Raw genomic sequence first — 26,626 nt, forward strand, 5'->3', positions numbered from 1 at the left:
TAAAATCTTGATTAAAATCTTTTAATCTTGATTAAAAGACTCTTTGGGGGAGGGGAAATACAGAGGAATGCAGGCCTTTTTTTTAGTTATACATACTTGTGTGGACACCTAAGTAAAGTTGCAGAGAGAGATTTAGAATACGTATCACAGTACAAATGCATTTTTAGTTTTCTTGGTAAAAGAAAAAGAAAAACTGCTAAAACTTGTCAGCAAATTTCTGACAAAAGGTATGTTAGTATTTTGTTGTAAAAAAGTGTATTAGTTTAGATTTTGAAGACTGGCTGGACACTACGTAGTGTCCCATATAGCCATAAGGGAAAAAAAATTAATTTCTCACATTTGGCATTTTTTGCTTAATCTGCATATTGTTAAACTTAAAAACAGAAAAAAAAAATCAGAACCTACATATGACAGTTCTACTTTCTTTTAAGCACAGTTACCCTTTCACTAAAGTAGACTTGCTCTAACAATCTTGTAGAAAGGTAAAGCTTTCTTTTAACAGAACTTTCCCTGTGTGTTACTGATTTTTGTTGTCTTTTGAATTATCAGCGAGTTCATTTAGTATATTGTTATTAGAACTCTTAGCAGTTACAATAAAGCTGTATAGCACACTGTTGTGTAATCTCCATTTCCTGTAAGCAATCCTACAAATATATTTTCATTCCATTTAAACAGGTTACAAATTTGGATCAGAGAGATGACCTGTTGAAGCTTGCAGAGTTTAAGTTAGTTTTAATGTCAGCTGCAGTCAAAATGTTATCAGATGGTTCAATGAATGCTTCAGTCAAGCTAGCGAACTGTACATTAGATGATAAAAGACAGTCAATCCAGAAGGCTACACCAAGGTCTGTGTTTTGACATAAATTACTGTTTTATTGGAGCTTGCCATAGAGTTACAAATATTTCTGTTTTACTGTTCTTTTAAAAACAGCTGTTTTTGATGTAGGTAGTTCTTGTTGTACATGTTACAATTTCAGTGTTTGTGAATAAGACTTGTATTTTCTCTTTGCCATTTGTTCCATATGATTTTTTGTGACAGACCAATACAGGTGCTATTGACAAACTTGAAGTAGCTAAGTGCTGAAGGAAACTTCTTTTACTTTCATTTTACTTTTTTTAATTTACTGTTTTAATAAACCAGTGGGCAGTAAGACTCAGATTTTCTTTCCAAAGAATAACAAACTTAGGTATAACACTTTGAAATGTAAACAAATAATTGTAATAGTCTATGTTGTTAAAATTATTAACACCTTCAGTTGCCAATATGCAGGAGTCTTGTCAGTTTTGAAGTTTTATAGAATTTATGTTGATACTGATTTCTTATGCTTTAAAGCATTGGTTAAGCTTCAAGGTTTTCAGTATCACTTTTTAAGTACAGTTTTGTTAATGTATTGCATATGGAGAGAATCGAGTATTTTTCATTATTTGTGGCTCTTTTCTTATTGTTTCCTTAAATGCTGCTTTAATGGTCTTTCAGGATGGTGGAAATGAAGCATGGATTTGAAAAGAAAGTTATGGTGGATATAAGCTATAAGCAGGGGAGAGATGGCACTGTTTTTGACATGATTGTTCAAGAGATATACCTTTGTGCAAGCATGGAATTTCTACTTACTGTTGCAGATATATTCCTAAAGGCTAATGCAGAAAGTGCTGCTGCACAGAGAAATCTCAAGCAGTCTTTACCTTTAAAAGAGCAAGGTACATGCTGGAAATACTTTTTTTTTTTTTTTTTAAAGAAAATAAATAAATATATTTAAATAAATATCTAGTTATACTCAGCATAATAATACTCTAAAAAATTATAATACTCTTTTTATGTTGTTTTGTGTGTATAGAACAGCTTCTTTTAACCATTGATGTTTCTTTCTTTGCATCACGAAAATTGGTTTATGACCTTCAGTCTTCATTTCCAAATGATGCTCTGTCTTCTCAGAAATGCCTAAAAATTGATTTCTAAAATTAAATAAGTTGGAAAAGGAGAGTTACATCTGGCAATCCCTAGATTTGTTTGTCTACCACAGTCATGATTTTTTGTTATGCCTGAAAGTAGTTAAGGCTTTAAAAGTTTTTTATCTGCAGTAAAGAGTCTAGAAATAGGTCAGTGGTAGGGATTTACATGTTTCCTGATGCCAGTTTTGCTAGATCTTAGCACTAAATCTTTAGAATACCTCTAAATGTTATAAACAATAAAAACAATAGATGTAAATACTGACAGTTTAAGCTTTGAGCAATTAATCAAATTGAATTTATGTTTTTGAAGCACCTGTGCAGCCTGTCTCTACAATGGAAATGAACATTATTGTTAAAAATCCAGAGATTGTGTTTGTGGCTGATTTAACAAGAAGTGATGCTCCTGCATTGGTGGTTACAACACAGTGTGAAGTCTTCATTAAAAATAGCCCTGAAAGGTATAGCATGACAGCTGCTGTTAAAGAGATACAAGTGAAAGCATGCCCATTCCTTCCAGAAAAAAGGAAAGGGAACGTTACTACGGTGAGTTTAATAACATCCAGTTTATTTTGAAAAGATGCTATATTACTTGTGCTACTAGAATGTAAGTTACTTGAGAAGTTTTTATCATTAGAATGTCTATTATGGATATATTAATAAATTTTTTGTTTGGATTATATTGTTGCTTTTATTCTCTTTTGTGTGTAAAGCTAAAGAGTTTCATCTTAATCTGTGGCGTTGAGGTTTGCTTTCAATAACAATGGAAAAATTAAGGGCCTGGAGGAGTAAAAATGTAATGACCTCTGATGTCCAGTGTAAGCCAAATAAAGAGTATTTTGTGAGAATACACTATTTCGGATGAAGTATACTCCTTTTGGAATTTCAGTCTGAAACTGTGTTAAATAGCTATGCTAGTGAATAACAAAGGATCACAGACAGAATAGAAAGTATATATTATGAATTGTGTACAGTAAGTTATTCATAAATACTTTATAAAAATACTTTTTTTAATAAAAACCCGCCTACTTTATGGAGCTACGTAGGCCAAAACAAAGCGGTAATTGCAAAGAATAGGGACTTCCACTCCATCTCTTTATCTGATACATTCATGGAAATCCGTTCCTGCAGGCATTCAGGGCCAGGCTGGATGTGACTCTGGGCAGCCTGCTCTAGTGGTTGGCAACCTTGCCCAGAGCCAGGGGGTTGAACCTAGATGATCTTTAAGGTACTTTTCAACCTAGGCTGTTCTATGATTCTATGATCTTACTCCTGGGCTAGACAATCTTTGATTGCATTAGTCTGTTAAAAATCTGTAGTTGAGAAAGTAATTTTTGCATTGATAGACACAATACAGTGCAGAATCTCTTAATTTTCATTTCTGTACGTGGTAAATGTGGCACAAATGTGGCCATCTTTATAGAATGAAAGTAAAAGCATTCAGGCCCTGCTTTCATTCTTACAAAAACAACTCCTGCCAGATTCTCACATCTCAGACTGTAGAAACAGAAGATCTGTCTGACAGAATCTTTATGATGAAAGAAGAAGCGTTTTAGGATATTAGTTTTGGTACTCAAAATAGTACCTGCCCTCTTGGAATGATTCGGAAAGTTCTCAAGATTTAAAATTCTCAAGGGGTCAAATAAAATGTTCTCTTCAGGTAGCATTGTAATTAGCCCCTTTTGAAAAATAAGAAATCTCTGAACCCAGCTTTACCATAAACAATATAATTTCAGTCAGGTAAATTAATAAGAGATCTAGAGATTCAGATGACATTCCACTGAATTTAGTCAAGCAAGAAAATGTATGCTATGATGTTTTATGAAGATTGTAAGATATCTGAAGACTCATATTCACATGAAGATTTTATAATGCCTAAACCTTGAGGACACTAGTGGTAGATGAATTTGTCCTCCAGATGAATAGATTCCCCAGATTTCAGCAAGCTAGCTCCTGAATTTAGAGTGGTGCAAATAATGAAGTTCTTTCCATGCATTTCTCACATGTACATTGGTCTAAGGAAGAATGTTTCTTTCTTTACTGTACCACCAAAAATATATAAATAAATAAGATGGTGAATTTGAGCAGCAGTGGTTGAAATAATAACAGACTGAAAATTGTTAGATCAAACTCACTGGGGAAAATATCTATCTAAAATACCATATATCTATGCCTCCAGTATATGATTTAGATGTGGACAGAGATGCTGGGAAAGATTACAAAATTAACATTGCTGGAAATTTTTTTATTAAAAAAAAACAAAAAAAACACTTATTTTCTCAGATAAGGAACTCAAGAGTAAGTTTTGCTGTCAATATAGTTTCAGGAGTACAGACACTAACTACATCAGCCTGCTTTGTTAAACGCATAGGTTTTGGTTAACCTTGGTAAATAGGAGTATGCAATGTCTGTAAAACAAAGCTTTAACTGAGTCACTGTGATTTTGTGATGTATTTATTCAGTATGTTTGCTTTGTTTTCACTATCTGAAAAGTCTGATTCCCCTCAAAAGTCACAAGCATAGTGTAGTACATTTTCCTGTATTTGACATTTGATGCTTTTTAATGATTGAGAATAACTGAGGTGATGCTTCTGATGCCTTTCTTTCTTTACATTGGAGAATATATTACTGTTAAGGTTGCCATTAATTTTGAAGAACGAATAATGATTACTTTTCAGTATTTTTAATGTATGATATTTAAAATTATATGCTTTTTAGAATACTTTTATTTTTCTCTACGTGTTTTGTACTCTTTTGTGTAGGTACTGCAGCCTTGTGACTTCTTCTTTGAGATGAAGCAATCTGGTACTAATCCACAGTCAGCTGATCTAATGATTAAATCTCTGACAGTAAAAGTAGGTCGATATTTTCATGGCTTTTAGTTCTCTGCTCCTTCCTGCTCAGAAGGCTTTAAAGTTGCTTGTGCTTGTTTCTTAAAAAAATAAAAAAAATCAGGAATGACTGAAGTGGTGAATTGTTTCTGTTCTTCATCAGGTAACTTTGCTGTTTAGGATGTAAAAACAAAGAAAATTTAATAACTATTATGTCACAGTGTTTTTGGATGCTGAGTACTATAAAATAGCCTGATGTACAGAATAAAGTTTTGAAGCATTCATATATGGTGTTGGACGGTATAGGTTTGAAAGTTCCTATCTGGAAGAAAGGCAGGGGTTGAAAATATGAACAGGTTAAAATGTAGCTTATGGAAAGAAATCCGTGTTCATATGTGAGGAAAGAGTCCTGTAGAGAACAGAACTATTGTAGAGAACTTTTTTGTCGGTGTAACATGATTTGTTAAGATTTTGTGTCTGAAAGTAGCATACCTTTTCCTGTACTAGCTTCTCATTTCCAATTATTCCAACTTCTTTTTTGTAGGTTTCACCAATTATCATAAATACAGTAATCACTATTACCTCCGCCCTTTATCGAACTGCAGAAACAACAGAAGAAGAGATTAGTCAAATTCCTCCAGACTTGTGGAATATGAAAGATGTAAAAAATCTAAAAATGTGGTTTCTTGAAGAGTCAAATGAAAATGAAGACTCAAATCCAACCTCTGAACTGGTTCCCACAGGAGAGTCATTGAAAATGAGTATAGAATCTCTCATTCTAACACTTGAAGCTGGGGTTGGCCACCGAACTGTACCAATGCTCTTAGCCAAATCCTCATTTCTTGGAGAAGTCAAAAATTGGAGTACACTTATCAACCTACATTCTCAGCTTGAGCTAGAGGTGAGGAATCCTAGCTGAGGAAGAAAAATTCTCTTAAGATATTAAGCTCATTATCTTATTTAGAAAATAAAAGAAAAATCACCCGTATATTTGATGATTAAGCTCTTGATGGTACATACATGTATTGTAGCAGCAGGACAGGAATAAGGTCTTAAGTTAGCTAAAGTGAAAATCTAATGCATTAAATATAAGGTATTAATGATAGTAATTGAGTTTATACAATGTGACATTCATCCACATTTAAGCTTAATACAGCTTCCCAGAGGACTGTTGTGACAATATTAAGTTTTGGAGTAGCAGCTGGCTAAAACTGTGTGACAATGGCAAATTAAGATTGCAATATAATATATTCATATGTCATTTCTGTACATGTAAAGTATTATGTGATATCAGTTTCATACATAAATCTTCCAAAATTTCCAATATTTGGAAATTAGTTATATTAAATTAATTGGTCATTGTAGGTAGATTCATCCTTATTTCATAGTGTTTCAGACTTCTAGTGCCTACAGCATAAGCAAAAATTATAGTTTAAGTGACAGACCTTACGCAATTTAATTTGGAAATGGGTCTTCCCAATAGAGACTTGCATGCCTCATTTATTTACTTAATTTATTTACTTCATCTTATGGTAGGAGTTGACTAAAAGTACAATCTGACTGTCTTCTATAGTCCAAAATAATTAATATATTTGAAAATCAGAATTTGAAGTCTTAAAATCTGTAGAGCTTTTGTTGATTTAAGTTGTATGCAATTTCCTAACTGACATTTCCATTTCCCATAGGTACATTATTTTAATGAGATGTTCGGGGTGTGGGAACCATTACTTGAACCACTAGAAATTGAGAAGACTGATTTATTCAAACCCTGGATTCTAGAAATCAAGGTATATTTCCAAAGCTAAACTCAAATCTTTTATTTTAATTCCTTGGGGGGGGGGGGGAATAAAATTATGTTGTATGTACTCTGCACCTTTTATTACTGATATTAAAAAAAATATGTAATGATTTTGTTCCTTCTTCATAGTTACTGATACTTTTTTTTTTTCCCTGTTAGTGAATGAAACCAGGTCTTGCACCAGTAAACATCCAGACTCTCATATCTTTTAAATAATACTGTCTTTTAGGTGACAGGAAGGTTTGATTCCTATTGCACTAGATAATCATGATGGTTTTATGTTAAAGTGTCTAAAGAGTCAGGTCATATGTTATTGATACATTCAGTGGCTTTGGAAAGATAGAACACTCATATTGTTCCATGGTAGTATCTGTACCATACTGGAAGCACTGACACTCGTGGGAATACTGTTTTTCTTATTTCATCTCCCTCTTGAAGACAGTCTTGATTCTGCTTTCAAAGTAGATAAGGATTTTTTTTTAAGGAAAGAAGATGGATTTTTATTTGTGTTTTCCCTGTTCTCTCTTAACTCTCTTTTATTGCATTGTTAGCTGATTTGTGTAATTTTTCAGTATTTTTTTTTTGCCTGAGAGCTTGTTCAGAATGGGATAAATGTCCTTCTCCTACAAAGTTAGTATCAAACAGCTTTCTACAGCAGTGACCTCAGAAATTAAGAACTTGCTTTTATGACTGTTCCTAAAAAGATAAGAGACCTAATGCAGGAGGAAGGTATAAGGTAGTGAGTCAAAGCTCATACTTCATTGCCTAGGATTTGAAATGTAACATTTGGAAATGCATCATTTCCAGAAACACTGAAGTGCTGGAAAATACTTCATATAGTTGTTTTTGTTTTTTTTCTTTTTTCCTGTCAAATACTAAAAAAAAAACATACAAAGTGAGTACATGGTTTGGAAACATGTAGACTATATTTAGAGTTAGTATTTTAAGAATGAGAAATAAACTATGTATATAGTTTTTATATAGTCATATTAGATGTGTTAAGATAAATGTTTTCACACAGCATTAACTAGGTATGTAAGTATATGGGGACATTTATTTTTGAATAAATATAAATTTAGCTGCTATAATTGCAGTCTAATTGACTTCTGAAATCTATCTTTTGCTTGTTGCCGTCTTCTTTCCCTCTTTCTGTTTTAAATTGAGAATAAAACCATGAACTAAATAGGAAAATAGTAAGGGCACAGAAGTAGGAAGAGAAGAGTAGAAAAAGAAAGTCATGAGACTTGCTTTACAGAAAGATTGATCAGATAAGAATTAAAAAATATATAAATCTCCTTTCAGATGAAGAAGAAGCCTAAAAAAGCAGTGGTTGAATCAGATGCAGAAGAAAACTACAAAGTTCCAGAACATAAAACAGTAATAAATGTTTCCTCAAAAGACCAGCTGAATATTACACTATCCAAATGTGGTCTACAAATGTTGAGTAACTTGGGCACGGTAAGAAAGATAACGACAGTGTCAGATTTGTGTTAAATGTATGTTTGCACAGATTCTTCTGTTGAAGCCTTACTTCATTTTTGTGTTTTACTTACTTCATATTTGTGTTTTGTATCTTTGCTTTCTAGGCATTTGCTGAAGCAGCAAGTCAAACTTCAGACATCTTCAAAAAAGACCGAGCACCATTTGTACTAATAAATTCTTTAGGACTTCCCATCACCGTCTCACCCAGTGATTCCTTTAGTGTCCTCAATGTCGAATTTGGAGCAAAAATATTTCATTTAGTAGATGGAGAGAATTTAAATATGGAATATGTCAGAACTAAAAATGAGAGTGACCAGTTCACCGCAATGACCACTCTGAGTAGCAAAAGGTTTTACATTCAAATCTGTAAGTTCCAAAGTTCATAAACCTTATGTTTTTGTAGCATGAGGCATGATGCATCTTCTACTTGTCAGTAAATACTGGAGGACTGCACAACATGAAAGGAATGATTCTTCGTATTATAGATGCATCCCAGTGTTTGAAATCCTGCTTTGGCCTTTTTAGCTAAAAGTTGCATGTATATTGCTTGTTAAATAAATTTCCTACCATGGTAACTTTTAGATAACTAATATTTATATCCTAGTTTCGTTGCAATCAAATGCTTTTTGTTTGTATTCACAAGTTAATGCAGAATTAAGCTGCCAATTTATTTTTTTTTTAACAATACTGAGGGATGCATGTATACATGTTGAGAGAAGTTACTTTTAAGAAAGTATTGTTTTATTTAAAGAACACAGTTAAAGCTGAAATAAAATTTAGCGATTTTTAATGGTGTTAAAAAGTTAGTTTGTCATAGCAATTGACAGTTTTTCAAAACTGATTTGGCAAACAACTCTTGACCATATTATTTATTAATAGTTGAATTATTTTCTAATATTTATGTGCTGTACTTTTCTAGTAAGCCATAATATTTTGTAAATATTTCTCTCTAGGCACCAATTTTATTTGCAGAGGCAAAAGATGGAATGTACTTAGGTTATGTACATTCATAATTTATTCATTTATGCTTGTTCCTGTGGTGGAGTGGGGGAGGGAGCGGGAGAATCTTTCCTAGGTTAGACCTGGCACTTAGGGACATAGTTTAGTGGATGACATTGGTAGTATGGGGATGGCTGGACCTGATGACCTTGAAGGTCTCTTCCAACCTTAATAATTCTATGATTCTATTTATTTGGTGACACGACAGGTTTGTCAGACTGAAAGTGGTGGCTGTCCTTGTTTACTTTGAATTTTTGTGGAGGTAAAGTGGTACATAAAATACTCTTGAATGTACATTTTTGTATTTCAAATGTATCTTTATCCCCCTTTTGAGACTTTCATTTCTGACCTTATATGTTCTAGGTCCACATAATCATTCCACTGTGGAGAAGATTCCATTAACAAAAGTGGGTCGATGTATTTACAGAGTAAGGCATGAGGAATCAGGTGTTGAAAGGTCCATTGTCTGCCAAATTGATACTATTGAAGGAAGCAAGATAATAACTATACGTTCTCCTATCCAGGTATATATCCAGTACATTTCCAGTATGTACATATCCATATATGTATAGGTATATATCCAGTACATATCCGGTATCCCCTACATTATAATTATTTTTTGGTTAAATTTTTAATAATGTAAATGATCATAAATACGTAGTCTATAAATAAATATTTTTACAACTGTATTTTACAAACTGATCTGAACAATTAATATAAATCTGCTGCTGTGTATTTATTATAAAGAGATTTAGAAGATATTTTCAAGAACAAAAAGCTTTTTCAAAATGATGAAGGGACTGGATGGAGTAGTATTAGAAATGGACCAGATGTTAGATCAGCATAATTCATCACTAACGTTTTCTAATACTTGCTCTAATTTTAGCCTTGTGAAATATTTGCTCTGTATGAAATTTTCAAACCTCTTAAATTTATCTTGGTTCCTCAAGGTTATCCTTCTGTTGGGTAGTTTCTTTTTCTTCATCCTATGCCATTGACAGTTGCATTTCAAATTTAATACCAAACTATTAGAGTGAGCCCTTTCAGCATACCTTTAATAGTCTTTTTGATAGACATGTAATTTCTTAGGCCAAAGCAAACAATTTTATGGATGGTCCAAATAGTAGTATTCTATGATAGTGTCCATGGTTAATGATCAGATTTACTGTTTTTTTTTTTCCTTATGTTAACACTTCAGCTTTGATATCAACATGGTAACTGGATTTTGGTCACTGTCTAGGTTTTCTTGTGGTTGCACAAGATCCTGATGTAACTGCAAATGGGTCAAAAATAAAAAAGCAGTTTTCTAGTATTTGTGTCCTTATTACATAATGAGAGCTTGGATGTCTTAGGACATCCAGGAGGTATGCCGCTTCAGAGGGGACAGGAAAGAATAACAAGTATTTTTTTGATGCATGTGGTTCTATTTTTTCCCCACATAAAACAACAACATTGGTAATTAAAACCAAACTGTCACTCTTCTATATAGGGTTGTGTGCTGAAATATCAGAACTGGGTAACTGTGCAGCATTTATAAAAAGTTACTATACTGAAGAAACTGCTCTGCTTGGAAACCTAATACAATTTTAACATTAATGACATGAAAGAACGATATTCTATGTATATATAATGCATGCTTTTATGTTGGGTTAATTATATATGTCTATGTAAAATTTGTAGATTATTTAGGCAATTTTAGACATTTCCTTCAGAGAGACCTGAAAAGGAGAACATTAAATAATTGAAAATTTTAAAAAGGGAGCAACTGATTATGACTAATTTCCCAGAGTTGATAATACAATTAAATGAACACTGAAATAGGAAACTAATTTTTGCAAAGAACAAAAGAGCTAAATGCTCACCCAAATTCAACGTATGTTAATCATTTAACTGTGAGTAAAGTTTTGCTTCCCTTCTGTTTTCTTCCATGTGAATTTTGACCCACAGAGCTTTGTATCTGTTGTATTTTTAAAAGAAAGTTCTTTGGAAAGTTGTTAGACAGTTCAGATTTACTTGTCTTTGATTTTGCAGGGTATGTTTCTCCTTGAAAAGAATTTTACAGCTAATATAGTAATTTCATAATTAAAATATAACATTAAACAGCACAACAAAATCGTTTAAGGAGATTTGCTGGTATTAGAGACAGTTCTTTTGAAATACCTGACCTTGAATGGCAAATGGGTAAGACAAACAGTGAGAGAGTCCTCATTCTGTATTCTGTTAGGCTCAGAAAAGTTTATCTTACCATTTTTTCCTAATGTATCTTGATGGATTTTTATTTTATGTAGATAAGGAATCATTTTTCAATCCCGTTCAATATTTTTGAGGAAGGAAGATGTTTAGGGACTGCATCACCAGAAAATGAATTCAACATACCATTGTCTGCATACAGGTACATTATTGTTTTTTTTTTTGTTGTTTTGTTTTTGTCATGTAATATGTTTCTACATTGCCAGTTGTTGTATCCATATAACTATACTAAAAAACAATACAAAACTGTTTCCCATTGCTACCTAATACTGTAATATAGTATAATTATAATACTGTTTATACTGTGTATAATACTGTAGTATAGTATAGTTATAGTATAATATTATACTGTGATTATACTATCATTGTTGGCTAGGATCTTCTCAGAGCATGTGTTCTCAGTTAAATTAGGATACCATTTAGTTGAAATGGTTTTTTTTAGGGACTTCTGAAATCCATTTTACCAAACAAATTAGCTGCGCATTTGACTGTCTCTAACAATTCAATTCCAGGTGCTTCTGGGACACAATGATGCATGATGCAATGATACAGTACAGACATTTTTCTTAATGGAATGATGTCTAGTGATATAGTACAGCTGCTTTTTTTTTTTTTTTTTAAAAAAAAAAAAAAGTTGTCTTTTTGTTTTTAGCAGTACTTAAACCTAAAGTTGAAACTAATACATTTAGGCACTTCATCACACATCACATCACTGATACAGAAGAAAACTTGTCAGCCTTGGGTTCCAGCATAGCTATGCTGCTATTAGCACCTTCAAGATTACACCCAATTGAAACTGCAGTGAGTTGCTAAGTACCATTTAGCTGAACTGTCACTAACTTTTATGCAGATGTTTACTTTGCCTGTTTTTAGAAATGTAGAGGCTTTTTCCATCTCTTTTCACCTAAACATGTCCCCTTCCCCCCCATTTTTTTTTTCTTTTCTGGCAAGTATTACAGTTTGCAGGTTTCTTTATGCTGAAGTTTGCAAAGCAATCATAAAAGTTATAGAATGCTTCCATGTTCTGCACAAGTCATTGAAAGCAATCCTTCTGTTTCAATTTTCTTTTTTTGTTAAATAAGCTACAATGTACTGAACATGCTATTAAGTTCACCAATATTTCTAACTATACATATTTTATTTAATAAGATTATTTATTAATAAGGTTTAGCAACCTTCTGATTAAATACACTGATTATTGGTGAGTCTCCCTAGACAGTCACAAAATGTTCATTGACAAAAATCTTCACTCAGGGAGCAGCCGATTGGGTTAAAGCGGATGCCTTACAAAACCCATTTCTATAAAAATAATCCATTAATTTAATGCATAACTTGACCAGAAAGAAGGGCACATTTTGCGGATCTGTCTAAAGAGTGAATTGTTTATTCATACCTTTTTCATGGAAAATGGAGTATAACAGCTCTTGTAAGGGATTTCAGCAGCCTTTCATAAGAATCCCCAGCAGCCCCTTCTGCCTGAGTAAAGCATGTGAAGGTATGGAGCAAAAACCCACAGCTGGTACAAATCTAGGATTCTTTGGGATCTAAAATACTTTTAGCTTCTTGACTTGAGCAAGAAAAGGCAGACAATGAATTACTGTCAGAAATCATCAATATTTTAAGTAATACTAGAGTTGTTAGCACTACTAACTTATTTTACTAAATTCTTGTGTCTAACAAGGCTAATGATACCCTGGGCTGCATTCGGAAGAGTGTTGCCAGCAGGTCAAGGGAAGTGATTCTCCCCCTCTACTCAGCCCTGGTGAGGCCACAGCTGGAGTATTGTGTCCAGTTCAGGGCTTCCCATTACAAGAGGGACATGGAGCTACTGGAGCGAGTTCAGAGGAGGGCTACGAAGATGATTAGAGGACTGCAGCACCTCTTAAATGAGGACAGGCTGAGAGAGCTGGGCCTGTTTAGCCTGGAAGAGAAGACTGAGGGGACACCTCACCAGTGCTCATAAATGCCTGAGTGGAGGGTGTCAAGAGGATGGAGCCAGTCTTTTTTCAGTTGTGCCTAGTGAGAGGACAGGAGACAGTGGGCACAAACAGAAGCACAGGAGGTTCCAGCTGAATACGAGGGGGCACTTCTTTACTGTGAGGATAAACATGGAAACCACAGAGAGCTGGTGGTTTCACCTTCTCTGGAGATATTCAAAACCCACCTGGCTGCCATCCTGCACAATGTGCTCTAGGTGATCCTGCTCGGCAGGGGGCTTGGGCTAGGTGATCTTCAGAGGTTCCTTCTAACCTCAGCTGTCCTGTGATTCTGTGATTGCATTCTACTTTATTGTAATTAAAATATTCAATCTCATACTGAGTTTCTTTTAAATGATTTCATTTACAGATCTGTACTGAGTTTGCAACCTATAGCCAATGAAAGTGGAGTGGATGGAGAATATGATATGTGTGAAGGAATTACATTTGACGAAATTATGAAAAATGTTAACAGCTTATTACAAAGGAAATGCCAGTCTGTGAGGTCAACTAACCACTCCTTTATCATCAATATTGTTATAGTAAAAGACACGTTGACATCTACTTTATGTGCAGATGATCAATGGGATTTTCCATATGTCGTTCATTTATGGCCTTCTGTTCTTCTCCGCAATCTTCTTCCATATCACATTACTTACTCTGTAGAGGTAATTCTTCAATTCTTCCATTTTTGTGGTGTTGCCTACCTGTGTCATAAAAGTTGATTAGCTGGTTGAACTATATTTGAAAATTGATATTAAAGAAATGGCTTCTGTTAGAGTTTTTCTGTAGCAGGGTTTACAGGTCTTGGAAGGGTAAGTCTGTATCTACAGAAATGAAGCAGCACCAGAATGGGAAAAATGGTGGGTTTAATCCTCACTAATTACACATATTTTAGATACACAGGGAAAGAGAAGTTTACACTGTATAAGCTTAATCCTATGGGAGAGTCACTTTCTGTGCAGCTTGAGCCTAACCTAAGCAGTGAAGTTTTTCCTGTGGATTATGATCACCTCAAGCAACACAAATATGTCAGCCTACATTAGCATTGTATGTGCTGTCACTAGCTGTCACTAACTTTTAGGAATGGTGTGCTTTCTCCCAGTGCTGCATTTTTCCCAGGTTTTGGCTTGAATTGCAGCCGAAGTGCAAGACGGTGCACTCTTTTTAGAAGAAATCAAACAATTAGGTGCCCTTTGACTGTTAGTGGGCCATCATTCCAAGACTAGACATGAGCCACTGTCAAGTAAAACACCTAAATCATGTAGTGTTGACACTGATTCCTCAGTACTAAATGTTTCATTTTGAGGATATGTCCTGATTGTGTTCCACTACTTACTGATGTAGGTTTAGAATAATAGGGTAGGCACTGAAATGTTTTTTTCAAACAGCCTTAATGATTAGTATTTGGATGCAGGTAAAATAGTTTAATAATAATTTTTTATTACAAATGCACAATTACTAGAGCTAGAGACCATGGCCTCTGCCATGTGTTTGGAAGTAACAGACTCTTTCTGTATCTCTCTTATGAATTCAATGAAAGAAATACCGTGTTGAAGAAATCTGTCATTTAAACGTTACACGCATTTGAATTTTGTGACAGTTTTTTGTTAAATACTAATGCATTGATTTGATGACAATGATGACATGATGACAATGCATTGATTTTTTTTTCAGTAAAATGTATTTAGATGTTTAAGAACGTAACAGTTAAATAATATGATAATCACTTTACAATTTTGCGTAAATAACTTGTATCTTAATTGTCAAAGATAAGAAAATGTACACTTTTTTTTTTTTTAATAAGGGAAATGGGAACAAATATAACACTCTGGAAGACGGATGTTCAGCCCAGATTCATAATGCAGTCTTGGATCAAACAAAATTAGATTTACAGTTGCTGAACTATCTAGATCAAAACTGGAAAAGTGAGTACCATGTAAAAAGTAATCTACCAGAAATCAGCTTCACAACATTCTACTGCATCACAGAGCTGGATAAGACTGAACTGGATATTGCTGTCCACGTGACCTACACAACTGGGCAGATGGTTATAGCAATTCACAGTCCATACTGGATGGTAAATAAAACTGGTCGAATGTTGCAGTACAAAGCTGATGGTATCCACCGCAAGCATCCTCCGGATTACAAAAAGCCACTACTTTTTTCTTTCCAGCCCAAAAACTTCTTCCAAAATAACAAGGTATTACAGCTAGTAAAATTTGAAGCTCTGTAGTTTGCTCTTGCTGTACAGGAGTGTTTTTACACTTTGAAAGCTATCTACACTGTTATGTTCCATAAACAGCATGAATCTTACTGTATTTCTGTCTAAAGGCAGAATATTTTAAATAATACAGTGTGTTGATTTGTCTAGGAAATTTTACTTATGATAAGTTGAGGACTTTTTTTTTTTTTTTTTTACTTTTTTTGAGGACATTTTTGTTGTTGTTGTTTTACTTGTGACAAGTTGAGGACAGGATCTTCATGTTTACTTCTTCTGGAGTATCTTACACTTAAAATGCGTATTCCACATAGCCTGTAGTTAATGGTGGCAAAAAATACCTTTATGTGAGTCAATACTGACAATTGCAATGTCTTGTCTTTTTAATAGAAACAATAGTATGCACTTGGGTTTACATTTGTATACTGTAGATGTGATTTTAAAAGACTTAGAATTAGTTTAAAAATGTAAAGCTCCAGTGCTTGAGAAGTGAATACTTGCAGTTGTGGTTGTTAGATACAGTCTGAGTTGGTAGTAAGCTAAGGTTAAATTGCAACTTAACATTTGACTTTCCTACATGAGATTTTTAATGCTGATTACTACTGACTGAGGAATGAGTCAATACTGGCAGTTGTCTTGTCTTGACTTCTTCATGCAGATGCCAGTGTTTCCAATATGCGCTTACATTTATGTGTATATATGTCTATATATGTGATTCCAGATGTCAGTGTTCGTAAATTGAAAATTAATACAGGCTGCTTCTTTATAGGTGCAGCTTATGGTAACTGATAGTGAACTGTCGGATCAGTTTTCACTGGACACTGTTGGAAGTCATGGTTCTGTGAAATGCAAGAGTCATAAAAAGGAGTATCAAGTGAGTGAAACTTACCATGCAAATTCATTACTTTCTGCAAATATAAATGAAGTAAGAACAGAGCAGCATCTGTCTAACAATATTTTTCTACTCACAGGTTGGTGTCACCATAAACAACAGCAGTTTTAATATTACTAGAATTGTGACTTTCACTCCATTTTTTATGATCTCAAATAGAAGCACATACACTTTGGAAGTAGCTGAAGAAGGCAAAGAAAAGTGGATACCCATTGTTTTGCAACAGGTAAACTTACCAAGGAAGCTATTCCAATTGTTTAAGGAAAAAAAAAATTAGTTTTAACACTCAGTGACAGGAGATAAGAGCCATGCAGTGTTCAATGACAATGCCTGAATAAATTGTATTGCTTTTTTAGTAAGTCATCTGTGTTCTCTTACCTTTTCTCAGTGTTGTTTTAGGACTTATTGTAAACCTGCTTCACATTTATAATTGGAATGTTTTTGGTGTTACCAGCATTATAAGTAGTGGTATGCGGAAAAAGAGCTTTGCTGTTACTGTGTTCTCCCTCTGCAGTGGCACTGAAATTTGTGTGCTGTTTTTGGACTGATACCTGGTAGAGTGGTTTGGCTGACCTGGTACATGCTATGCCACTTGCTTATAGGAAGAAGGTTGTTTGTATGGGTCAGTTCAGATAGGTCCAAACTGTTCTTCTGTTTCACTTTTTGTTTTGTTTTGTTTTAACTTCCTAATGCACTGTTTCTGGAGATGGATCACTGACACTCAGGCCAAGTGGTGCAGAAATGGCAGCTTTTGTCTGTGTTTACAAAGCCTACTCAGTTGGAGACTGGGCATGCAGCTTCACTTTTTGCACTGCAGTACCAATACACTTTTTTTGTGCGTGTGTGTTTTGAGTTCAGTGCCTCTGAGTTAATATATTGTGAGCTTCCTTCAGGACATGCAGGAGAAACATAGCCAATCTGTGGGAGTTATTTAGGTCTATGAGAGCTGAAAGAATACTGCCTTCTGGGAAGAGTGAAATCTCCCTCTTCCTCTCCTCCAATGGGTCTTGGAAGAGAGCATACCCAGAATAGAGACAAGCCTGTTAGAATGTTAGTTCATAATATCTCAGCTTCATTCACTTCCCTGCCCAGCACCCCCCAACTCCTTCATTCTACTTTGTTGTTTTCATTTAAGCAGAATCCTTTCTGCTGCTTTTCTCTTTTTTTCCACTCTTCTTTCTTGGCAACCAATAGCCTGTCTTCTCAGGGAAAAAACAATCCTTGTGTACAGCCCATCTATTCTTGGACCCGTTTCCTGTCTGGAAAGCAGTTGATCTGTCAGAAACTTTAATTTCTACTTTTAAGAAAAATCAGTTGTTTCCCAAAGGTTGCAATAGGAGGGGGTTGCTGGATATTGACTAGTATGAAATAGCTTGTCAAGGACCATGATTTAAGTTAGGTATAGTGGAAGACACCTGACCAGCATGCATCTGTAGAAGAAGAAAGAAAGAAAATATTGACCAAGGCTGTAGATAAGATTGCTGCTAAATACAGATTAGAACTCTGACTACGGAGTGGAGGTAGAAATATAAATATAATGTCTGGTGAAGCAGTTAGCTAGCAAGTATGTGGCAAAACATTTGAAAACAGCATCATTTTATGACTATTGCAAAAAATATTTTTTCATTTCTCTATAGTTGCTTCTGTAACTTCTTATGCCAATCCTCCTTACTTATTTTAGTTTTGATTTAAAGCTTTAATTTATTGTTGACTGATTCTCTTCAAATTTCCTCTAAGCTCTCTTATGTTCCATGTTAAGACTTGCTTGCTGTACTTGATGCTGTATTACAACATAATTTGAATTTCTTTTGTCTGTACAATATGTGTTGGTGTAGGTAACATCTTCAGTCTTGCGGTTTAACTATATTTTTTTCCTTTGTCTTTCTGCTTCCTGTGGTGTGAGAAACAATGGGAAAGGGAACTTAGTGGCATGGTAAGTTGGTGAACTAGTATTTCACCACTGAAGATCTAATTCTAGGATTCAAAATGGAATTGAATCTAAACATCTGTTTTCTTAATCTGTATTGAAAAGGGATGCTTCTGCAGCTTTGAAAGTTGTGGGTGAACAGTTTGAAATACAGGAAAAATTATGTGTTTAGATAGTCTTTGGTTTATGCTGGTCTTTTCATTCTGAGTGTAGAACCACCATGAACTTTATAAGAATGCTGTTGAGTGTTTGTGAATGCAATTGAGAGTTTTGGCTAATCATAGTTTGTTCCTTGGCAGGACTGTTTTCATTTGCTCCAAACTTTTCCTTGGTTGCGATTAAAACTTTTTTGTGTTGTGCCTCCCTGTCTTATCATTCAGAATGTAAACTATTGAAGAGAGATTGTGGTATTTTTAAACCTAGAAGGGCTGTGAATTCAACTGTGGGTGAAAACAGCAGACTGCACTCTGACTAAGGCTTCATATTTTATTTCCGTATTTCATATGCATACATACATATACATAAATATGTGGGGTTGTGTGTGTGTATAGATATATATATTATCACAAAAGAACAGCTAATGTGCCAATATCCTGCTTTCTCAAGTTACTTAGGAGTGTATTTATGCTAATATCTTTTTTTTTGTCATTGATGGTCACTATAAGACTGATCTGTAGTTTAGACTTGTTTTGCAAGAGATCTATTAACAGAAAAAAATACAGGTTTGACAATGGATTTTTTCTTTATTTCGTTTATTTCGTTAAACGAAATAAATATACCTCTGCTTGGCTTTATACTCTGTATTTTGCATACACTATCCATTTTAAGACTACTTGTTCTTATGAATACGAAGTCTTACATTTTTACTTTTAGCTCCTTACTGCCTCTGTTTCTTCACTGTAGTCTGATTTTCTTTTGACTTCCTTTCAGTTTATTGTGTTCAGGTAAGTAATTACTCAGGTGTTTTAATAGAATTCCTGGTCAGACTGCACTACACTTGTGAGTAAAATTTTAGAAATGAACTTTGGGCTGAAGTGGAATGTCATTGTCTTCTCACTTAAAATGCCTGCTTTTTTTAAATAGTGTATTCCCTTTTGGCCTGAAAATGATGCCAACAAACTGCTTGTTAGAGTTGAAAATTCAGATCTGCCTCCAAAGAAGATAAATTTTGATAAGCAAGAAAATTGTCTCTTACTGCATTTGGACAACAAGGTAAATGACCTTTGGAAATTGGATAAAACAGCATAAATAAGTTCTCTGTTTTCATTCTCCTCTTTTTTTTTCTTTTTTTTTTTTGCCTTTAGACTCGATCAAATATTTCAGAACCTTAGCTTAGGAAAAGGCTATATATATGCAAGTATATTATTCTCATTCACACGCTGTCCTGTTTATATAAGGATATGTACATTTTTCATTTTAAATGCTTTTTGGAGAAACAGACTGTTGAAACTGTAAGAAAGATTCTTTTTTTTCCCCATGTTTTCCAGCTAAGGCTGCAAAGTATTTACTTTAACCGTGAAGTGAAACTGCTACTTTGAAAAGTAATTTTGATGCCACTAAATTTGCCACTACGTTGCAAATAGCCTCATCTAGCAGCAGTTCTGAAATACTTTGATGTTTTTCATAGTAGAATATTTTGAGAGGCGTTACTGAGTTTGAGTGGTTCAAGGAAGATTCCTCTACTACCAGCCTAGATTTTGATAGTATAGAACCCCTCTTTTTTTTTTTTTTTTTTTTTTTGTAATTTTGCAAAATTTTTGTTACTGAATGCAGTGTTTGTCTCCTAATAACGGTATGATTTGGAATTTTTTTTACAATCATGTTAGAACGGGTTGTGCATTTCACTATTTGGTGGTTTCATCCTATTACAGTAAAAGTTTCAGGAATATTTGAATTACATTTGCTTTATTAGAAATTAATTCTGCTGTTACTTATTTTATATTTTTTTGCATCTGATAGCTTGGGGGAATTATAGTGGATGTTAACCTGACAGAACATTCTACGGTGATCACCTTTTCTAATTACCATGATGGCGCAGCACCATTTCTGTTGATAAACCACACTGAAGAAGAAATTATTGAGTATGGACAAAGGTATGCAAGAAGGGTTTTTGTGTGGATATCTGCAATGAGACACATCACTTATTTCATGTATTGTAACCATGTCTGCTTAGCAGCAGGTAAGCAACAGGGTGGTGATCTTCCCCCTCTACTCAACCCTGGTGAGGCCACAGCTAGAGTATTGTGTCCAGTTCAGGGCTTCCCATTACAAGAGGGACATGGAGCTACTGGAGCGAGTTCAGAGGAGGGCTACGAAGATGATTAGAGGACTGCAGCACCTCTTACATGAGGACAGGCTGAGAGAGCTGGGCCTGTTTAGCCTGGAAGAGAAGACTGAGGGGACACCTTACCATATCTGAGCGGAGGGTGTCAAGAGGATGGAGCCAGTCTTTTTTCAGTTGTTTCCAGTGAGAGGGAAAACTGTACATTTACAAAAAGCCTAAATTACATACAGAATTAACAAAATACATAAATCAGCATTTTAGGTTTATTTAATAATGGGAAGAAGTTAGAGTGCTGTGTAAAACAGTATTGAAATGATACTCTGTAGAATACTCTCATCTCCTACACAGGAACATATTTTTCCGATTGTATCAGCAGTCTATGAAATTGTAGAGCAAAGTAGATCAGTATCCAAAACTTTCTTTTCATTTCAACTACGTGAGCTGAAATAATGGAGAAGAAAAGCCTATTTGTTATTGAATTGAATGTCTTAGTTTTGTCAGAACACCCAAAAACCTTTTGTTTTATAAACTGAATAGGATTAGTAGTTAACAGAGTGGTAAAGCCAGTCACCTGTTTATAGAAACAAAAGAAAATATTTTGTGAGCTAAAAAAGCATGAGTCTCATTTTACAACAATTTTGTGTCCTTGCATCCCTTTTGGGGCAAAGGATCTGCTTGGATATTCTGGAACTATGCATGTGCTGACTGGGTAAAATAAATAATAGATGAGCTGGAAAAGTAGTTAGATTTGAAAGTTTTCCAGTGCGATTATGTTTAGTTTAGATTTAGCAGAAATAATAAAAATTAATAAATTAAAATTTTATAGGAGAGATGAGGGAATGGACTGGAAAACAGATGGGTAGTTATGTAAGTTTTGTTAAGCTGGACTGAAACTTAGGTTACTTTAACAGATATGAATTATCTGCAGTCACTGAAAATTTATTTCTGTCTTGGTTTTCTCAAACACCTGATGGAACTGGGGTAAGTGTTTGAAGTTGAGGGTGCAAGTCTTTAAAACGTGAATTCTTCTGTTCACATTTTTTTGCATAAAGCATTTTTCAAGGCGTAGTACAGAATGGTGCCAAGCATTCTACTTGTGTGGAGTGACTTAATGCTCACAGCAAATTATGTTGATCAGCACTGTGCTGCACAACCGGAGTGCAGCTGTACTGCTTCTGTTCTCAAGATGGAATGTCTTCATAATGCTTTGCTACTGTATGCTACTGTATTCTTATACTTGCAGTGCATACTATTAGCATTATTATTTTGCAGTGCAAAGTGTAAGCATTATTATAGTGCTCATGGACAGTATCCTTTTAAAAGCCAAATGTACTCTTTCAGACAGTCAGACCAGTGTTGACAAAATATACTTATTTCAGAAGTGGAAGAGCTGTTACTCAAATACAAAGATTGCAGCTGTATGCTGCTCCATTTTATATGAGGAATAAAGCATTTTCTTCATTTTTTTTTTTATCTGTAAGGATTAGTCATTTTTATTTTGTTGGGATTTTGTTCATCTCCAATGTAAATTTAATACATAAATATTTTAATGAACTATATGACAATGGGCAAGCTCCTTCCAGAGCTGTAGTAGAAAAGTCTGCCTGTTTTAACTGTGATAAAGTAGATAGTAGAAGAGTAATAGTGTTTAAAATCTGTTTGCCAGAAAATACCCACTATATCTAGATACTAAATACTAGACATTTTTCCTTTCAGCAGATTGTGTAGAGGAAAGCTTTCCTAAACAGTGGACTTTAAATGCTTTATTTTTTATATATCTTGGAGTATTAATGTTAGACAGCACAAACCTCGAATTTTCTTCTTTGTGTGTATAAGCTCTGCTTTCTAATTTTTCTGTACTTAATGTTTCCATATTAATCACAAGTGGCAAAGAAAATGTTTTTTTGAAATCTACTGGGTATAATTTATTTATGAAGTATAAATATTTGTTTTTAAGTTTAAATAATACTTTTATTAATTGTGCTGAGGACGTTTTATTGCATGTTTTTATACCCTTAATGCTGTTTTCAGTTTTCATTTTCATTACTTAAAAAATAATAAAGGTGTTCTTGGTTGTTTAACGGATATGTTAGAATGCAAATGTCATTGATGCAAAATGTTTACTTACATTTTAATTTAGTATTACTTCATTCTAGCTCCCTCAGTCAATTGGAAGGCTGTCTTCAGCCAAATAAGGCAGTGTTGTACACTTGGGCAGACCCAGCAGGATCTAGAAAACTGACATGGAAATGTGGAAAAATAACTGAGGAAATCACCCCAAAGGAAGTACGTCTATTATGTAGCTCTACTTTAAATTTTATTTATTATCCTATTCTGTATCCACTGATGCAGGTTGTTTACTTGTTTGTTTGTTTGTTTTTCACTATTTTGTTAATAAATCTAGGCATTATTTTGATACAAGCACTGTGCAGAGCAGATTCACTCAAATCACAATAAAGATGGCTGTTCTGTAGCTTCATATGCAAAAGCTGGGGATGTTAGCTTGAATAGTGGTGTGTATGCTGGCTATACTTTTATGCGTGGTTTTTATTATCCTCACGTAGAATTAGTTGGAAAAGGAAGAACTGTAATATTCTTGACAATTTATACGCATGATTAGACGAATAGCTAAGTTTGCGTAATAGCATTATGTTTAGCCACTGTTGGCAGTACAGGAAAGGTTTTCACCTTTAGAACTTTGTCTTGCTGTAGACCTAATTCAGTTCTGGGATAACTGATGCAGGAGGAACTTCATGTGATTGAATCAAGACTGTTGGTTTGCCTTTCAAATTGCATGTCCTATGGAATTTTTGTCTATTCTTAGGAAAATAGTTCAACAGTAAAAATTGAGGAGAATTATTTGCAGAATGTGCTGACTTGTGCAGCCACGACTTAGTGATTTTCAGATCACTAACCATGGAAGCTAATATGCCTCTGCCATAACTGCTACGTAATTTTACATTACTTGCTCTTGTTTTACTTTAAAAGGAAACTCCTAAATATTTTGTTTGGTGTTAGTCACTTTCTTAATAAGGTTTTGATTCTTCAACTGAACTGAACGTATATTAAATGTTCTATTCACTAAGGTGTTTTTCCCTGCAAGTTCTGTAAGTCTTATCTGTGATAAAAAGCTAAGTTAAGTTGTTGAGATGTTTATGGTGTGATTTTGCTCACAAAGCAGCACAGGATCATTTGATAGAAGGAAAATGATAGTATTCTTCTGGTTATGAGTTTTTGTGCAATCCATGCAGACTATAATGCCTGTCAGAACTTTCTGTGAGTTAATACATTACACACAAAAATGACAGATAAAATATGGTGCTCTGATTTCCTTATTTTTTCCTGAACATGTTCAGTGAAGGATCCAGTGAACACCCAGAGGTGTCTGGTGTATGGCATAGTGGAGAACTTCCCTTTGTGGTACTTTGTCTCAGTAAAAAATTGAGATAGTATATGTTAAAAGGTGTCTTGTACTAAACCTGTGTGTAACATACCAAAACAGCTTCATTTAGTTTCAGAAATAGGGAAATATTTTAGAATGGTGTATTTTCATGTCATTATTTCCATAACAAAGAAGGTAACATGCAGTGTCTAGGCAAACACTGTGATTTTTCTGAAAGTACATCAGATAAAAATAGAGGTGTTTTTCAGGTGCTGCTTTTAAAACATTAATGGATTTCAATGGATGGGAGAGTGCTATGGATTTTTGTGATTTAGCTAACTTATGGTGGGGAGAAAATAAAACAACACCTAACAACAGCAAAACAGCATTTTTTTTTGTCTGTAATTGAGATTAGCATACATATGAAATTCCATATACGGTAAGTACAATAAGGAATCACATAAGTGAGGTTTGGGCACTGAATAGTAACAGCACTGTGTTTGCTAGAGCTTATGCCAATAAGTGGTGTTTTCAGTTCAAAAGTGTGTGTGAGAGAGAGAGAATGAAAGACTGCTGTAAAACTTCATAATTAAAAATTTTGTTATTTTCCTATACCTTTGTAAAGTGGTCTCCTATTTCAGTTCATGTTATTAAGACTTTCACATTTTCTTGTAGCGGGTAGAGTGGTGAATATTGTTGTAAAAACTTTTCCTCTCTTGTTTTGTAGGACAAAATGGAAGTACTCAGCCTGGACTGTAGAAAAGTGGTCTATTTAGCATCATTTTTTGAAGGCTTGCAGCGTATTGTCCTGATCACTGAAGATAAGAATGTTTTTAAACTGGCGTATGAAAGTATAAAGGCAGAACTAGCAGAACAAGAAATCATTCTGTCTTTACAAGATGTCGGAATTTCATTGGTTAATAATTATACAAAGCAGGAGGTGTCCTACATTGGAATTACAAGGTAACTTATGTAGTGTGCAGCGATATAAAATGTTTAACTTAAGGTATTTTCACTAACTGAATTTCATTTTTGGGTAGAATCAAAGAGAGCACAGAGATCTGCATAAGAGTATTTAGAACTGGATTTTTATATTTTGCTGTTGTAATGGGAAGTGGTTTCATTGTGTTTTATATTAATGCAAATGCTTTCTGTATATGTGGGTGGATGTATATATTTTTGCAACATAAGCATAACTGTATACCAAGCTTCCCAATACATTGAACAGAGTTGTTTCCTGTCTGTATAGTTTGGGAAGTGATAATAGAGTTTTAAGGAATAGAATGTGAGGATAGTTTGTCAGTGAATTTTTCTATCTTCAGATAGAATCAGCAACGTTTCTGTTTTCTATTTTGAAAATCCTGGTGCAGCAGTAGCAGCTTGTAGTTCTTACTAGCTTTGACTGAGTAATTATCCTTTAGCCCTTAGGTACTTTCCCACTTCTTTTCCATGCAGCTGGCACTCCTTATTAATGCTAGTCAGCAAGGGAACACGCAGTTCTCTAAAATTGATCCCTCCAATATTTCTGCCTTCTTCCTGCTTTTTTGCCACCTAACCTTACCCATAAAAGTGGCCTAAAAGAAAGCTGGAGAGGGACTCTCTCAGGGAGTGTAGCCATGGAACCAGGAATGATGGCTTTGAACAAATGGAGGAGAGATTTAGATCAGATGTGACATGAGGAAGGAATTCTTCACTTGGAGCACAAAGCACACCTGGGCATTAGGGCTGAAGATGCACCTTGCTTCTGTTCTTTTCCGTAAAGAATAGAATGAAATTACCTAAAAAACAGTGTTAACAATAAACCCAAGGCACAGTATGGGAGGTGCAGGGCAGTCCCTGTGGCCGAGGGGCAGCCTTTCTCTCTGGCAAGCCAAATGGCCCGGGGGAGCCAGCCCCAGAAAAGGGGCCCTCAGCCCCCCAACCCTCCTCCTTGTCCACGTGAGGCATCTTCCAGGCCACTCCCAACACAGCTGCTTTTGGCCACGAGTGGGCCACTCCATCACAGAGGCTGGCTGAGGTTACAGTGGCCACCAGTGCCCTGGGCCCTATAAAGCAGGCCCCCCTGCAGCTGGCCCACCACTCGCTGAGCATCTTGGCCCTCTGATTGCCAGCTTGTGCGGCAGGAAGAAGACTAGGAGAGCAAGGCGAGCAGCAGGCCTCCTTCGTGTGCGAGGACAGCCATGCAGTCTGCTGAAGCACAAGAAGGAATGCACCTGAGCAGAAGGAGGTGTCGTGGGCAGAGGGATGGCACCAGTGGCACAAGAGACACCAGTGCCCGAGGGACCTGTGGCGCCCACAGACAGATAGAGGCGGTATTATTGGCACCGTAATGATGCAGGGAACAGGCCGGCCCCTCAAATACCCAGCGACAGGGGGCCTGGGCCTTCCCATAGGTGCAACGGTGATGTGGGGTGAAGTCAGAAACATCAGGCAGGCAGTCACGGGGAGCAGAGGTGTGCCCATAGTCTGGAGCACAGTGCAGGACCCAGCCATGGCTGTAAGCCAGATGGCACCATCGGACCCATGCATGAAAATCAAGCCGACAGTGGCATGGGACCGAGGTGTGGGACTGGACAACCCCCTGGTTCAGCACCCTGGCCTGAGAACATTCCTGATGGAAGGCATCCCATTTGGGCA

General features: G+C 35.2%; 1 protein-coding gene across 5 annotated transcripts in view; it reads left to right on the forward strand.

Annotated features, from left to right (window-relative positions):
- VPS13A (vacuolar protein sorting 13 homolog A) overlaps window positions 1-26,626 on the forward strand; it is a 118,786-nt gene that overhangs the window by 56,753 nt on the left and 35,407 nt on the right. For 4 of the 5 annotated variants that reach the window (XM_084504875.1, XM_084504877.1, XM_084504878.1 and 1 more), the window contains exons 37-55: window positions 676-845; window positions 1,478-1,698; window positions 2,261-2,493; window positions 4,710-4,802; window positions 5,323-5,679; window positions 6,464-6,565; window positions 7,879-8,034; window positions 8,163-8,424; window positions 9,421-9,581; window positions 11,346-11,449; window positions 13,654-13,951; window positions 15,091-15,486; window positions 16,274-16,378; window positions 16,476-16,621; window positions 18,290-18,329; window positions 19,407-19,535; window positions 20,283-20,416; window positions 22,764-22,893; window positions 24,717-24,952. In XM_084504875.1, the coding sequence (XP_084361001.1) occupies window positions 676-845; window positions 1,478-1,698; window positions 2,261-2,493; window positions 4,710-4,802; window positions 5,323-5,679; window positions 6,464-6,565; window positions 7,879-8,034; window positions 8,163-8,424; window positions 9,421-9,581; window positions 11,346-11,449; window positions 13,654-13,951; window positions 15,091-15,486; window positions 16,274-16,378; window positions 16,476-16,621; window positions 18,290-18,329; window positions 19,407-19,535; window positions 20,283-20,416; window positions 22,764-22,893; window positions 24,717-24,952 (3,473 nt within the window). Of the gene's footprint in view, window positions 1-675; window positions 846-1,477; window positions 1,699-2,260; window positions 2,494-4,709; window positions 4,803-5,322; window positions 5,680-6,463; window positions 6,566-7,878; window positions 8,035-8,162; window positions 8,425-9,420; window positions 9,582-11,345; window positions 11,450-13,653; window positions 13,952-15,090; window positions 15,487-16,273; window positions 16,379-16,475; window positions 16,623-18,289; window positions 18,330-19,406; window positions 19,536-20,282; window positions 20,417-22,763; window positions 22,894-24,716; window positions 24,953-26,626 lie in introns of all 5 variants that reach the window. The other variant, XM_084504876.1, reaches the window with a different exon arrangement.

The sequence above is a fragment of the Aythya ferina genome (genome assembly GCF_964211825.1).
Source record: "Aythya ferina genome assembly, chromosome: Z".
NCBI lineage: Eukaryota > Metazoa > Chordata > Aves > Anseriformes > Anatidae > Aythya > Aythya ferina.